At 39.4% G+C, this 15,114-nt stretch overlaps 1 protein-coding gene and 1 long non-coding RNA gene across 2 annotated transcripts; one reads left to right on the top strand and one right to left on the bottom strand.

Moving 5' to 3' along the window:
* Positions 1–128: 128 nt before the first annotated feature.
* Positions 129–15,113, bottom strand: tegt (testis enhanced gene transcript (BAX inhibitor 1)). The gene is made up of 10 exons (XM_042088225.1): positions 14,975–15,113; positions 12,639–12,741; positions 10,898–11,006; positions 9,507–9,627; positions 9,233–9,281; positions 8,229–8,326; positions 6,531–6,610; positions 3,199–3,299; positions 2,960–3,035; positions 129–2,032 (listed from the first exon to the last, which is right to left on the bottom strand). The coding sequence occupies exons 2-10, from the start codon at positions 12,692–12,694 to the stop codon at positions 2,009–2,011; spliced, it is 714 nt and encodes a 237-aa protein (XP_041944159.1). The 5' UTR covers positions 12,695–12,741; positions 14,975–15,113; the 3' UTR covers positions 129–2,008.
* On the top strand, positions 5,225–6,829 carry LOC121706467. Its single transcript, XR_006031059.1, has 3 exons — positions 5,225–5,330; positions 5,525–5,619; positions 6,421–6,829. It is a non-coding gene; the product is annotated as an uncharacterized LOC121706467 (long non-coding RNA).
* Position 15,114: the final 1 nt, after the last annotated feature.

Genomic DNA, 15,114 nt, shown 5'->3' with positions numbered 1-15,114 from the left:
TTCATCAAGCTTTCAATGTTTTACTGTGCAACCATCTTTCTCTGCGGAAGTCATCCCTGATAGCTCCTCCAGTCTGTAGACTGCTTGAATATTCTAGTGTGTTAACCACAGGTGATTTGACACAGGTATCATGTAATCAAAGTTTATTTTAACAAATTTTAACTCTTACATTAATTTATCTGAATTACAACAGCAATCCCTGGAAAAGCAAATAAAATAACAATTAATAAGGATTATCTTCACAGTTTAAGATATGCCTTGTTCACTGAAAGTTGACACTACAGTTAATTAGTAATTTGCTGATGATTCAGTAATTCAGATTCAGTATGTTGTTGTACTTGGCACTTTCTAAGAAAATAAAGCCTTCTGAATGAGACAATCACTTATGTCTACTGGGTGGATAAATAGGGCTGAATTTGGTTGGTATCAAAAATTATTTGTGGATAAACTTTACAACCCACAAAATAAAAATGGAAATAGCTGTGGTGACTAATGCTTTAGCAACTATGCACAGCGAGTGCAGTGCAGTGGTGGTTGAACAAATCCTCTCAAATGCGTCAAATAATTGGTCAAATTTACAGGATAAACATCTGGAAAAATATTACACTTTTCAAAAAAAAACGTGTTCTTTCATTTCCATCACTTTCTCTACAGCATTGTGGACTACACCAATGGCAATCTTCACAATAACCACAGACATAAGAAAGTCCACAAAATTTAAACAAAAAATAAAAAACAAAGAATCACTGACATTTGAATAGATTTAGCTAATTTGACATTTCTATGTGCTTGCAATTACATGTAATCAATATAGTCTTATCAAGTGTTGGCATGGTTGCCATTTGTTTTCTTTGTCTGAGATTAACTTTGAGCCAAATGCACTGTTGAGGGCTTGGAACACTCACACGGTGCTCAGTGATTTGAAGGGGGCATAAGTAGCACACAGAGAGGACTACTCTTCGCCAAATAAATAGAATGTCTCTTCCGTAATTAAGTCATGAACGCGATGCAGACACTGCAAAATTGACAGATTCTAAAGCAGCCTGTGAAACCTATAGGTTATGAACTGATTGGTAAAACTGTAAAAATATATATTTCTAGCTGGAAAAAATGGTTGTCTTAAGTTGGTTACAAATATTAATAATGATATTAACAAGACATGGCAACAAAGGGTTAATGTCCTTCATTATGCATCATAGAATTCACTGTTCGAGACATTTTGGTCAAGCAAATAGTTAGATGAGACTGCACTCTTAAAACAAATGTGTTAGAAACAACACAAACAGTGTTGTCCCTATCAGGACATAAAAATTAGTTATTTTCAACACATTCGTTTTAAGAGTGTGCTGACAATATTTAAGTTGGATTGGTAAGGTTGGATGGCAACTGGTTACCTACAATATTGGAAGTCACCAAATTGCGGTCAGACGTGTCCTTGATGTTATATACAGTGGCAAACAACAAACAGAGGCCTCTAACTACACTTACTAGTTAAGGTGTTGGTTTTTAGGATCCTGCTATACAAAAAAAGAGATGTTTAAAATATGATTTGAGGCATTGTTGTCCTACTCAAGGTTAGGATTAAATAGAGGCATTTAGATGTTAAGAGCTAAACTGTTCTGTTTGCGTTTCCCCTCAGAGGTCTCATAAAATAAAAAACTCCTTGGGGAGAAACACCATTAGTAGTAGTAATTCAACTACCCAAATAATTTTGCTTTAGTTCACATCATCATTTACACCATCCCTTCAAAAACAACTTTAAAATGCTACATCACAGGGACCTTTTCACATCATTACATCTAATCTCAGTCATCAACCTTAGCCTAAAGCTCAAACCCAAATCTTATCACTGATAATAATAATAATAATAATAACAATAATAATAATTAAGACACTATATTGAAGTAATTCAGAAGAATGAAACTCATAATGAAGCATTTAAGTGACGGCACCAGCAGTGTTCTCTGATGCCACGTTGGCTCACAGGTGGCCTTGATTCCAGTGATGTCTACTTCTTCTCCTTCTTCTTGTCCTTAACGAGAGAATAATTAAAACAAAAATTAAAACCAGTCAATCAAGAAATCAGTGTATTTACCAGTAAATCAACTAGATGTACCGCAAAGCAGTACAAAATATGACTGTTGCTCAGTCCTGCACATTCTTTCTGCAAAAATAAATCAAGCTTGTCAATTTGTCTCCATCTCCTACTCCAGCCCCTACTCTTGCAACTTTTGTGCAGTGTTGGGAATGTTACTTTAAAAAAGTAATTAGTTATAGTTACTCACTACTTGTTCCAAAAAGTAACTGAGTAGGTTTTTGTTGTTAGGCAGAAAGATTTAGCTTTTGCTGCTTGGAGGACTTTGCTCCGAGTCCTTCTTTGCTAGTGGATGGTGAGCTATCATCTGTGGTGGAGGTATCAGTGTTTTTGGCCACTAGCTTTAGATGCGTGACTGAGATGCTTCATTAAATTAAGAGTTGCTTACAACCGATGTCGACAAAGTCTTCGCTCCTGGACATAATGTACACATTACATGAACATTCTTGCCTTGATGAATTTGAAGTAGTGCTTATATCTGCACCTTGAAAATGCCAACTTTTCGGATTGTTCCTGACCTCTGCTGTTTCGTCGAATCTCTGTGAGCCAGGGTGCGTTCGGATTACACAGTTTATTCAATCAATGCATAGTAACGCACCGCATTTAACGTCCAGTAACGTTAACGGCGTTGTAACGACAGGACAAGTAATTAGTTAGATTACCCCGATAGTGAAAAAATAACGTCGTTACCTAATGCCGTTCTTTTAAACGGCCGTATTCCAAACACTGCTTTTGTGTATGTAAAAGTAATAATAAAAAAAGTCATAATGAATAAATGGATACACTGACAACTCTATAGTATCACATAACCACACAAAAACCATATTACTCTTAAAACAACCAAGCTTCAGAACAACCCCATACCTTCTCATTCATTGCCAGGATGACCATGAGCTTCCTAAAGATGGTCACAAAGTCCAGGAACAGATCCACACAGTGCCTGAGGACATGAAACATAACATGTTATCTGTCAACGTATCATTAGGAATGTCAGACTGTATCAGATAGCTACATAGTATTGAATATGTCATATGTACTGAGCCCAGCCAAGCTACACACAGTGCACAATCAGCACTGAGCCCAAAAAGAGATGTCACACACACCAGATGTAATCCTTGTCTCCCATCTCAGCTTTCTCGATGATGAGTTGAGTGTCGAAGAGCACAAATCCACACATGATGGCCAGGCCTAGGTACACATGGGCCTAGATAGGGGGAAACCAATATATCAGAAAGTGGAGTACGCGTTCAAAGCAAAGTAGGCATATGTGCAAACCAACACGAGCAGAAGAGATGTTGGTGATCAACAGCCCTGGCATTGAATTGAAACAATAGATGCAGTGGATTGAGTATTTGCTTGAGTGTAGTGTTAATTTTGTCACCTATTTTTAATTTAGTCTTAGTCTTAGTCTTGTGACGAAATGTCCTTTTTAGTCTTTGTCATATTTAGTCATTCAAATATCATTTTTGTTAGTCAAGTTTTAGTCAACTAAAAGTCTCGTCATTTTAGTCTTGTTTTAGTCAAAAGAAAACTAAAGCTATCTTAGTCTTTTTTTATAACAAATTATTTCATTCAGTCAGTATGTTTACATGCACAGGTAAGTCGAGCTACAGTTATAGCTCGGCTGGGATTTGACCATAGACAGTAAAAGATTTGACTGGACCACTGTCATGATCTTCGTAGACCAGTGTTTCACAAAGTGTGGTCCGGGGAGCACTGGTGGTCCGCAAGCTATCCCAAGTGGTCCACGAGCAGACGTGGTAAAATATAATATAGATGAGTTGTTTGCAATATTGAACCAACTTGTATGTAAATTCAAACAGTTCTACAACACTGTCTATGTCAGATATGGCAGTTTAAATCATACGAATCCTCTGACACAATTAAGCAAAGTGCAAAGACAATAAGCAAGGTGGTTCAGTGAGTATTGTGTAGGCTAATATACTGCTAGGTCTATTTTTAATTGTTTTTTAGCTAGGTGGTCCGTGTGTTTCTTTTTTATTGATTAGTTAAGTGGTCCTTCATCTGAAAAAGTTTGAGAAACACTGTCTTAGACTCAAGTATGAATGTTTACTCCGCCACGCTAGATGGCGATATGCGCCCAAACGCAACACAAACTCTCCATCTTAGCTAACTTGCTAGCGAACTTTCCATATTAGCTTACTTGCTAGCAAACTTTGCATCATCAGTGTAACTAGTTAAATAGTTGACATTACTTGCTGAAAATTTTCGTATGGACATTCTGGGGGATGTCAATTTGTATATGTATGAGAGAAGCTTCAACTTCTGGGTATGTAGCATTGTGGCATAAAGCCTAGGTAGTTAGCTTGCTAACTCTGGCAGAAATCTCTGGTGTTCTTGTTCCATGTAGTTTCGTACAGGGTTGCAGCAGAGAATGTCTAGTTGCAGCAACAGCACGTAGACTAGCCTACAGGAAAGCTGCTGCGCATGAACCATGAACTCATTCGGAATAAAAAACGTGAAAACGTAACAGCTATTCTGGCTTCTCATTTTTTAGACGAAAATGAAGAGAGATTTTATCTTAGTTTTTATTTCATGCAAAACATTTTAGTCTCGTCTTTTTTCGTCAACAATAATGCATCTTAAGATAGTCTTAGTCAGTGTTTCAGGACATTAGTGCAGTCTTGTCATCGTCTCGTCTTAGTCATGGAAAAAAAGGTTGTTGACGAACATTTTTTCTCTAGTCTCGTCTGACGAAATTAACACTACTTGAGTGTAGATTTTTTTAGACTTAGACACCTTTAAATTTTGCTCACGCTGACCTACACACATAAATGTTCAGATGACTCAGTTCCAGCAGCAACACCATGATTTTATCTGGCCTGAGCGCAAACTAGTGTTGCACGGCACAGCCCGGACATGACATTTCACTTCTCTGGCATTTCAAAGTGATGCAACATTGCCAGATAAGAGTTATAAGTAGAATCTGGAAAAACCCCAAGACTTCCAATGCCGCTTGAACATTAAAAAAAAACCTCACCCTCACTTCCTGTGGCTCATGCACAAATGCCCTGGTATTGATGTGGTAACAACTAACAAATGGTACAAAATTGCCATAATCTTACAATCAAAAGTTTGCATCTCTGCAGTTTTCAGCTGAATTTGTAATCTTGATGATTTTGTGGGACGTGGGATGCATGATACATGATACATCAACACAACAGTGACCCCAGGAGGACAGCTATAGGATTACACAGCACCCTGCATATCCAAGGTTCTGCTGCTATTTGTTTGTTTGTTTGCTTGTTTGTTTATTAAGGCCATTTAAGGCAATTTCAGCAACTAAGGCCATTTAATGGCCAGAGCATTGTGTGTTAGAAAAGTTTAAATATGGGTAATGGTGGGACCTTATTAAAAACATCAGCTATAGAATTTTGATGATAAAATTGTTGTCTTTTGGTTTTCAAGGCAGGGCAACAGATCAAAATATGTCTCACCGACAGGGGCATTTTGGATAATGGTGGATCTTCACCACTTAATACAAAACTATGAGTGAGTCTTGAGTGAGTATAAACTATTTGATCGTGTCTGGATTGAAAAGAAAAAAAAATAGTCTCTTCTTTACAGTAGGATGGATATTGTATAGCTTGTTGTTGGGTACATTGGTCCCATTCAGATTGCCACTTATCTGTAATGTAAGAATTCCGTATAGATTGAAGGTCTGAGGCAGGGATTTGACATTCTGTGACTTCTTCATTGAGGGCTTGCTTAGCAACACTGTCCGCTTTCTCATTTCCCCTCAGACCACCTTGCTGCTGTAAACAATTTGCATGTTTATAGGTCATGCTATTGTTTCTGACCTAATAGGGGCCAGCTCAATCCTTTTACAGTGTTGGGTGGCCTGGGTAAAGGGTAGAGATGGCATGATATCACTTTTTCATGCCCAATACCAAAACCTTGAGTATATGCGGATAGTGCTGATACAAATCTGATTGTGGGCAGCCGTGGCCTACTGGTTAGCGCGTCGGACTTGTAACCGGAGGGTTGCCGGTTCGAATCCCGACCAGTAGGCACAGCTGAAGTGCCCTTGAGCAAGGCACCTAACCCCTCACTGCTCCCCGAGCGCCACTGTTGTTGCAGGCAGCTCACTGCGCCGGGATTAGTGTGTGCTTCACCTCACTGTGTGTTCACTGTGTGCTAAGTGTGTTGGGTTAAATGCAGAGACCAAATTTCCCTCACAGGATCAAGAGTATTTATGATGATGATAGTATTTTCACAGGACAGGACTTAGCACGTTTTCCTAATATTAAGGAAGAAATAAATAGCTAATCTAAATCTAAAAATGGCATCTGGTTCATTCACAGCAACCAGAGCATAGATACCAGTTCACCAAAAATAGTTGATATGAAAGCATACCATTTTGGTTTGTGTAAGCAGTAATGGAAGTGGTAGCAGTGGTGTGAAGGTCTCCTACCTTGAAAAGCATGACTGAGCCTAAGAACATGTTGAGGAAGGACACCAGCAGAAGAATGGACAGACCAGACATCAGAGAGCCTGCAAGAAGGAAGAGCAGTGTTGGTGTTTGGAGTTGTTGGTAAAACCAGTGAAGGAACTGGGCTGCATCACAGCATTATGGGTGTACACTGCGTCATTAAGAATCATAAGGCCAGGAGAAGGAACCATTTATAGTGCATCTATAAAATGTAGATACTGTATGCTTTAATCTCTGTCCAGACAAAGGCATTTTGCACTTTTTCCACTTGGTGGTTTTAAATAAAGCAACATCTTAACTGTCTGTACTAGCATTTTCCATATAGGGGTTGGACAGATCCTGGTGATATTTCAAACCCTGTATTGCCTAAGTCTAAGTTTGGACATAAATAAGAGTCCCAATGGTACATAAATCTTATATACACTATGGGAAAAAGTATTGGGACACCTGCACAGGAACTTCAAAGATATTCCACTCAATTCATAGACAATAATATGGAACTTATGGAAGCCTTCCGCCAGCCCAGTACATAAATAGAGAATATGCTAAATTGCTCATTTATTCCTCGCAAATCTGACTTCTTTTCATCGCAATTGCGAGTTTTATTTTTCTGTTCTTCACAGGAAAGTTTGCAAAAATTTCAGCAACTTTGCAAACGTTAACATCACATCATTATTGGCTGATTTGTACGATAGTCATGCATTTTTACATACAGTATGTTCATGTCTGATCTTCAGGAACCAGGTGCTGGCGCTTCCCCAATGCCCATCCCTTGTCCCCTATTCACCTTGCAAATGAGTCACCACTAACCTAGGCTACTATACTATTATTTCATGAAAAGTCGTCACTAGCTACCTAGAAGCGACGAGTGTTTACCACAACAAAATTCCAAGATGCATTCGGCAGCTGTTAGCTTATGCATTCAGATCAGACAAGTGGTAAAAAATGTTTCGGATGGTATGCTGTTCTCGCGGGGCATCTGTCATAACAGGGGGTATACTGATTTTGATCATACTGCCTGTATCTGTGTGTGCATCTCTGTGTGTATCTGTGTGTGTGTGTGTGTGTGTGTGTGTGTGAGAGAGAGAGAGAGAGAGAGAATGAGTGAGTGATGACGTGGGGTGTGTTTGCTTGGCAACGGTAAACTTCTGCTAGGTATGTTCGACCTGGGGTTCAATAAAGCACTGGAGCTGGATTGGGAAGCGTCTTGGAAATTTTACTTTTTACTACATTTTAATTTTACTACATTTAATGTTGAGGTTACAACAACATCAGACATGGAACTATGTAAATATGCATGACTATCATGCAAATAAGTAGTAATGATGTATATGTTTGCCAACAGCACTTCTGAGGCAGAGGTGGTTGAGAGTCCCAATTACGAGAAAAAAAAGTCAGAATTGTGAGAAATACAGCCGCAAATGCAAGATTAAAAAAAGACAGAATTGCGAGAAATTAAGGATTTGCAATGGGATGTCATTGAAGTGTGTCTAAAGTCATGTTAGCATACCAACACAACAAAAAACGACAAATAACTCAGGACTGAAGGCGAAACTCAGTGACAGAAACTGTATGTTCAATAACATGGTGTATCCATTATATTGTCCAACCTGTGTATAAGCAATTGATTATCTTTCAGGTGCTGATTGTGTTAAAATGAAATGGTGGGTGTTTGTTTACCTCCCAGGAACAGGTAACTTCTGCGCTTGGCATAGAGAGCACTCAGGGTGAAGCAGAGAAAGATGATAGAGGTGCCCAGGAAGGCTGTGACAATGATGCTGCAGAGGGATAAAAGGGGAGAACATCAGAAAAATCACAAAATCAAAATGGCAAAGGGTCCAATCACAACACCTTTCCTGGCTACAGAGCCAATCAGACACCTGAATTGGAGCTGAGCGCCAATCAAAATTATGCTTTGTTTCAAAATCATGTTTGACACACATCTGATGGAAAGTTAAAAAAACAGGGTACAACACTTCACTATCACTAGACAAAAGGACAGGAATAAGGAAATGGGGTGTCAGTGCTCAGTCTGGACAGAGAAAGAATGTCTCTACTCTACCACATCAGTAGTCTGATTACTGGCATATCTACACAACTGCTACACACACACACACACACACACCCTGCTACATGTGCCAGCACAAACACACAAGACCAATGACACAAATCACCCCATTCACTGCAGTGAGGTTGTAAAATTTGCACATGGCACGTGGCATGAATAGCCTGAGCACATGCCCTCTGCTGTTTTCCTCAGGCATGGTTAATGAACTGCCGGACTGAGCAGACAGATATACGGCAGATAAGCCTCAGTGGACTCTGGCCTGGTTTCCTGCAGGAGGAGGGTGTCGTTTACACTGCCCTCAGGTTAACACCAGTATTATGCAACTTAACCGAGTGGATGTCCAGATCAGTGGGCAAGACTGAAGAAGTTAACCTCTAAAACCGCTGTACTTGGGAACATCAAGCATTCTAACGGTGAGTGTTGTAGACCAGTAACTGCATGTAGACAGCAAGCAGCTACTTTTACCCATTTTTATACCAACCATGCAACATTTGGGGAAGCCAGAGATTCTGCATTCTAATTTGAATTGTGTACACAACTCTGTTGACACAGTTCAACAAGCGCTCCTCATACATTTGGCCTCAACAAATCACATGGAATTTCACCATACTCTTACCTTGGGTTAATGGTGATGACATAATCCATAGCAGGCCCAAGACCAACTCCTACAGACAAGGGAAAGGAAGACATTATTGAGACACAGCTGAGCAAAAGAGATCAGCCAGATGTAAGGATCTCTGGATAACCCTAGTTTAAATCTCCTTAATTAACCTATGCACTTAGTAATGGGTCTGGGACAAAAACACAAGCAAAATGAATAGATTGTCAATGTTGGATGATTTGTCTGACTCCAGCTAACCATGTGGCTTTTAGGCAGGTGTTGGTCTCACCTGTTAAGAAGGCGAAGCCGGCCAGGATGGCCAGTCTCTTCTGCTCAGTCTGCGGTGTGTGGGGAGTTATGGCCAGCCAACCAATCAATGCCAGCGACCCAAGCATGGACAGGATGCCAGCCTGTGGGAAACAAGATCAGTAAATTAAACATGTACAGATATGTGGCCAGAAACAAACACAGCATCATTACAAAAATGCACACAGAAAGATTTCTAAAAGGCAGATACAACCAATATAACAAGGGAAAACCAAAGTAAAGGTTGCTTTATGGATTACGGTTGTAGTAGAGTGTGGCTACCCGACCCGAGCCCAACGGGTCGGATCGGGTTCGGACAAATATTTAGAAATTGTAGTCGGGTTCGGACACATGGGGGCGATATGCATTGGAAGCTTTACATTTAAAATTCCTTATTATGTTGGGTAACCAACAGGTCTGCTTTACATGATGCAAACGTTTGTTTTTTGAGAATAAAGTAAAATGTAAAAAAGACCTAATAGCTTTCTTCCTGTGTGCAAGATTTGTTTATCGTGACAACACGCGTTGTCACGACTACATAAACAAATGGTTATGCACATTTTGCACATATGCACATAAGCACAGTCTTGGGTGACGTTAAAAAAAGTTGTTAGCCATCAAAAGATTTTAAGATTATTTGCGTTGCATAGGCTACTGTGGTAAAGACAAAGGCTACCGGTAGGCTATAAGGTCGTCTCGTTCAACTGGATGAGGATTTCCTTGAGTTGCCCCAATTAACGTCGATATGGATCAGTGACAGAGGCACTGTAGTTTCAAAGACTGTTGCAGTTCATTTCAAGACTTTTCATCAATGGTAAGACAAGAATTCTATTTCAATAGGCTATGCTTGCTTGGGCCTTGTGTTAATGTGCACTGTTTGTGACCTGCATGCGTGCACGCTCATCTGATTCTGTAGACAATTTGTTGTGTGTTCCGTTTAATGGGCTAAAAAGACAGACTACAAACGTGAACGTTTAATCACTAGCATGGGAATAACTGAGGCATCATCTGCGTCGGGCTCGGGTCGGGTTCGGACATAAAAATGAAAATGCCTGTCGGGTTCGGACGCAACTCTGTCGGACGCGGGCCAGGTTCGGACAGAAATTTGCGGCCCGCACAACCAATTATTTATTCAAGCAGTGTCTTTCAGAAAATAAAATGAATGTGCTGTGCACACTGCTGGCATAAAGTCATCAAGATGGCTGGACTTATGGTACTCTTGCCTTAAGTAGAGTACTTCTGAGACACATTCCTTTGGTTCTCACACATGCCACAACTAGAATGTTATATAAGTGCATTTCAGATTTCAGACACGTTGTGAGGGTGGAGGTGTAATCTAAAGAGCCTGGTCCACTTCACGCAGTGATCCCGTACCTGGAAGATCCTGGTGACGACGTGCACATAAGCTCCAGCTGCTGCCACAAACATGCACACGGCCAGACAGGAGTACACATTCTTCAGGTGCTGCTGTGTAGAACGAGAGCTGCAGTGAAAGACAGAGAGGGATATCATGAGATACAAACATAGAAATAGAAAAAACAGGAAGGCTTTTTTTTTTTTTATTTATAACTGAGTGAACTATTTTTTCTCCAATTTAAATTCAGATCAAGCCAAAGCAGGTTCTTGGTCAACACCCACTTTTCTCCACTCGGTGTGTGAAATATGACCGAGTCATGCAAATACAGGACAGGACAGAGCATGTATTCATTACTTAACTCATTGAGTGCCATATTACGTTTTTCCTTCCCATGCGTTGAGTGCCAAAAACGTAATACTACGTTTTTTTTTTTTAATTACGAAACTAGACATTCTAACACACCTGATATGTGATTTTGGGAACTCTGTGATGAATGGAAATTAAATAGATGACGATCGAAAACTCATGAAAACGCACAATCTGGACATTTTATCATAACTCGGTTGCTGCTTTGGGTCGAATCACTGACGCATGCATGTCAGGTCAAAACCAGGTCATTTTCGTGGGTCTATCACTAGGTGGCAGTCTCGCCAGGTCTCGCTGATCACTTCCCGGAAAGTTTACAGGCAACACTTCATATTTCATGAAAGACGATATCTCCATTTCTAGAAAAAAAACAGCGATTTTGATGAAAACTAGCCACTGTTTAGCTTAGGATTTCTCAGGAACAGAGGCGTGTAGAAATACACGGTTTGCACCCACTGAGAGCTTAAAGTCTCACCTTTTAAACGAGCCATTGTATGTGTTCATAGCTATAACACAGAATATGCTGTGGCTGTACAAAAATCATCAACAATGGTCTAGATTGCTGGCACTCTAGGACAAAGCTTCCGAAAACAGCTTGGCATTCAATGAGTTAAAACTCTCAGGGTGCGCATAGCCTCTGCTGTTGATCAAAGTCTTCAAACAGTCCAGAAGAAGAAGAAGACAAAAACAACCCATCACATCAATCAAAACATCTGCCGTCTTTTGTCTTCTGCAGTCTTTTGTAGCTGTATGGGTCCTAGAAAACCTCAAGTCAGTGTAGCTATGTAAGAAAGTCAAAAAAGTAATGTGTAGCTGGTTAACTCCTCAAAGAAAGTAGTTAATGAGTTGTTAATGCGTTGAGTATGAGTAGTTAATGAGTTTTTAATGCATGATTAGGCTATATCCTCTACATTTACATGTATTAATTTAGCACTGTTGTCCAAAGTGACTTACATGTCAGCTATATTACAAGTTATATTACATTGACCCCTTGGGGTTAGTTAGTTAAGTGCTTTGCTCAAGGGCACAGCAAGGGAAGCCAGGAATTGAACCCACAACCTTTCAGGGTACTGCCACTAGCCCAGCTCCTTAACCACTACACTACCACTGCCCCAACATGAAGCAGGTAGGTGCAATATTTTTCTATGACATGTTGTTCCCTTAGAATTATGTGGTTCTATTTGTCAAAATTGAGTCAATGCCATATTCTTACTCTGTAGCAACGTCATGAGGGGAGATGAGGTTTTTCTTGAAATTATATGCATTTTTGGACATATCTAAAGAGGCTTGTTCAACTAAAAATTTGAAGCTCAATATCTCAGAACTGGTTTGAGTACTTGGGGTATTTTGCTAATGACAAAAAAGTGTCACAGTTAACAAGTTCACACTTACATTTGAGAGAATTTAAAAAGGGCATCAAAGTTGATGTTGCGGTCAAATACATTCATCTTGGCTTTCCCTCTGGACAGGTTCACCAACGTAGAAATGAAGCAAGCTGGATACAAAGCAAAGACATTACCTACATATAAATACTTTACTTACAATGGCAAAAACTATCAGTCAATATCAGTTTCTTCTCCAATAACATCTACCTTATACTACAACCCCAAAACAAAAAAAGTTGGGACGTTGTGTAAAATGTGAATAAAAACAGAATGTAATAATCTGCAAATCTCTTAAACTCATATTTAGTTACAAAAGGGATACAGACAACATATTAAATGTTGAAAATGACCAATCTGATTATGTCATGGAAAATATATGTTCATTTTGAATTTGATACCAGCAACATGTTTCAAAAAAAGTTGGGACGGGGGTAACAAAATGCTGAAAAAGTTGTGTAATGATAAAGTAAACAAAAGGAAAAATGTTTCACAACTAATTAGAGTAACTGGCAACACGATTGGATATGGAAAAAGAGCATCCCAGAGAGGCAGGGTCTCTTAAAAGAAAAGATGTAGGAGTGTTCATCACTCTGTGTAAACCTGTGTGCACAAATGATGAAACATTTGTGAGTCCAGGTGCTAAAATGGCCTGTCTGCAGTCCAGATGTCAAATTATGTGCATAATGGAATGAAAAACATGACTAAGAATATCCCATAATGTTGAGCAACTGAAATCTTATATCAGGGAGTAATGGGACAACATTTCATTCTCAAAACTCTAGCAAAGGATCTCCTCAGTTCCTAAACATTTACAGAATTTTGTTAAATGAAGAGGTGAAGCAGCACAGTGGTAAACATGCTCCAGTCTCAACTTTTTTTGAAACACGTTGCTGGCATCAAATTCAAAGTTAATATATATTTTCCATGAAATAGTCCAAATTTTCATTTTCACCATTTGATATGTTGTCTATGTCTTTTTTGCTGCTAAATATGGGTTTACGAGACTATTTTATCACATTCTGTTTTTATTTGCATTTTACACAACTTTTTCTGTTTTGGGGTTTTAGAACTGGTTGAACTTGTCATGCAATTCAAGACTTGCTGTTGCCTTTCAAGTTTTCTTGTCCCGCTTATCTTGAGGAAATCAAGCAGATCAGATAACTGAACCTGGATACGCATATGTAGTATCGTACACTTACACAAGAACACATATTAATTCCTCGCGTTTAGATTAGGCTACATAAGTGCGACTGAGTTATGATTTCAATGAAAAGCTGGATTGGTCTAGGCCTGGTCTCCCTTTACAGAGCTAGCAACCTCACCTAGCAAATTATTTAACTGCAGTCTCCCAGTCCAAAAGCTTAACTGTAACGTAAGTCAAACATTTAAAGCAATGTCAGCAATGCTTAATTTAGAGGCAAAGATAAAGAGTAAAGTTAGTATGTGTTGATGTTCTCAATCGATCTAGTAGGAACCAACACACAATTTAATTTTATGTGCAACGTTCACCTTAGATTTGCACTGCCGTTGAATAATCTTACAATACAAGCTGAAGTCGTCGTTCTCATATGTTAACAGTTCGTTACCTTAAAGCATTAGTCAAATATATTGTTAACAAACTGACAATAATTCAACTATAAAAGATTCGTATCTAAATGTGAACTATTTGCATGCTAACATTAGCCATAAGTTCCGGGGGGCGGTGGTGATGATTACGGTCATCAAGCTTCCTTGGGAGAGGCAGTTGTTTGCTAATCGACATGCTAAAAATAATAGCACTCATATGCTAGGTAGCGTTACATTTAAAATACCCAACATTATCCATCACGTCGTGGTAATACTCAGATGATTGTGTGATGGTTAAAACAAGACGTAGTTAATTCTGACAAGTTCCGATGTGGTTGACAACGTATCGCTGACCTCAAACAAACTCAAAACGAAGGCAACTTAGTGCTAACGTAACACCCACCGCTCGCTCGCTTGGCAAGCGAACGTAGTTAAGGCTAGAAGCTAGCCAACAACGCTTTGCGTAATAGCTGTCACACATGGTCAACCAAATCGTCGTTTACAACACATCTTGGACACTAGAAGATTGTTTTTTCAAGTAAATCGGACATTCACTTCTATATAACGCTGCGGGTTAGGCCTGTTAACTTAACTGTCAGTCACGTTAGCTAACCTTCGCAAGCAAGCAAGTGTTCACAAGCTAACGTTAGCAAAGAGATTCGAAAATACATCCCTTCTAAATGTACGACTCGTGCAAACCAAACAAAAAACACAAATCTATACCTTTACAGAATACTTAACTCGTTCTAAATAAATTGTGTGTCGAAGATCACTTACACGGGCGAAAAAGGCCTTTCTATAAATCCACTTTCGACTGTTGCTCCGTCTGTTCTTCTTCACCGTCTTCTTAGCTTGACACGTATGTTTAGAGTGTACGTGATGACATCATAATTATGTGCACGATGGAACTAGAGGCA

This window comes from Alosa sapidissima, chromosome 4 (assembly GCF_018492685.1).
Source record: "Alosa sapidissima isolate fAloSap1 chromosome 4, fAloSap1.pri, whole genome shotgun sequence".
NCBI classification, from domain to species: domain Eukaryota; kingdom Metazoa; phylum Chordata; class Actinopteri; order Clupeiformes; family Clupeidae; genus Alosa; species Alosa sapidissima.
Note: the sequence above shows the minus strand (reverse complement) of the source record. Positions and strands in the feature narration are given on the sequence as shown.

Bases quoted from the DNA above. Each gene is read 5' to 3' on its own strand.
- tegt (XM_042088225.1), bottom strand. From the start codon at position 12,694: ATGAATGTATTTGACCGCAACATCAACTTTGATGCCCTTTTTAAATTC. The intron at 3,300-6,530 runs GTAGGAGACCTT...CCCCCTATCTAG, and splicing joins GCTCAGTCATGCTTTTCAAG to GCCCATGTGTACCTAGGCCT. The intron at 2,033-2,959 runs GTATGGGGTTGT...TCTCTCGTTAAG, and splicing joins TCCTGGCAATGAATGAGAAG to GACAAGAAGAAGGAGAAGAA.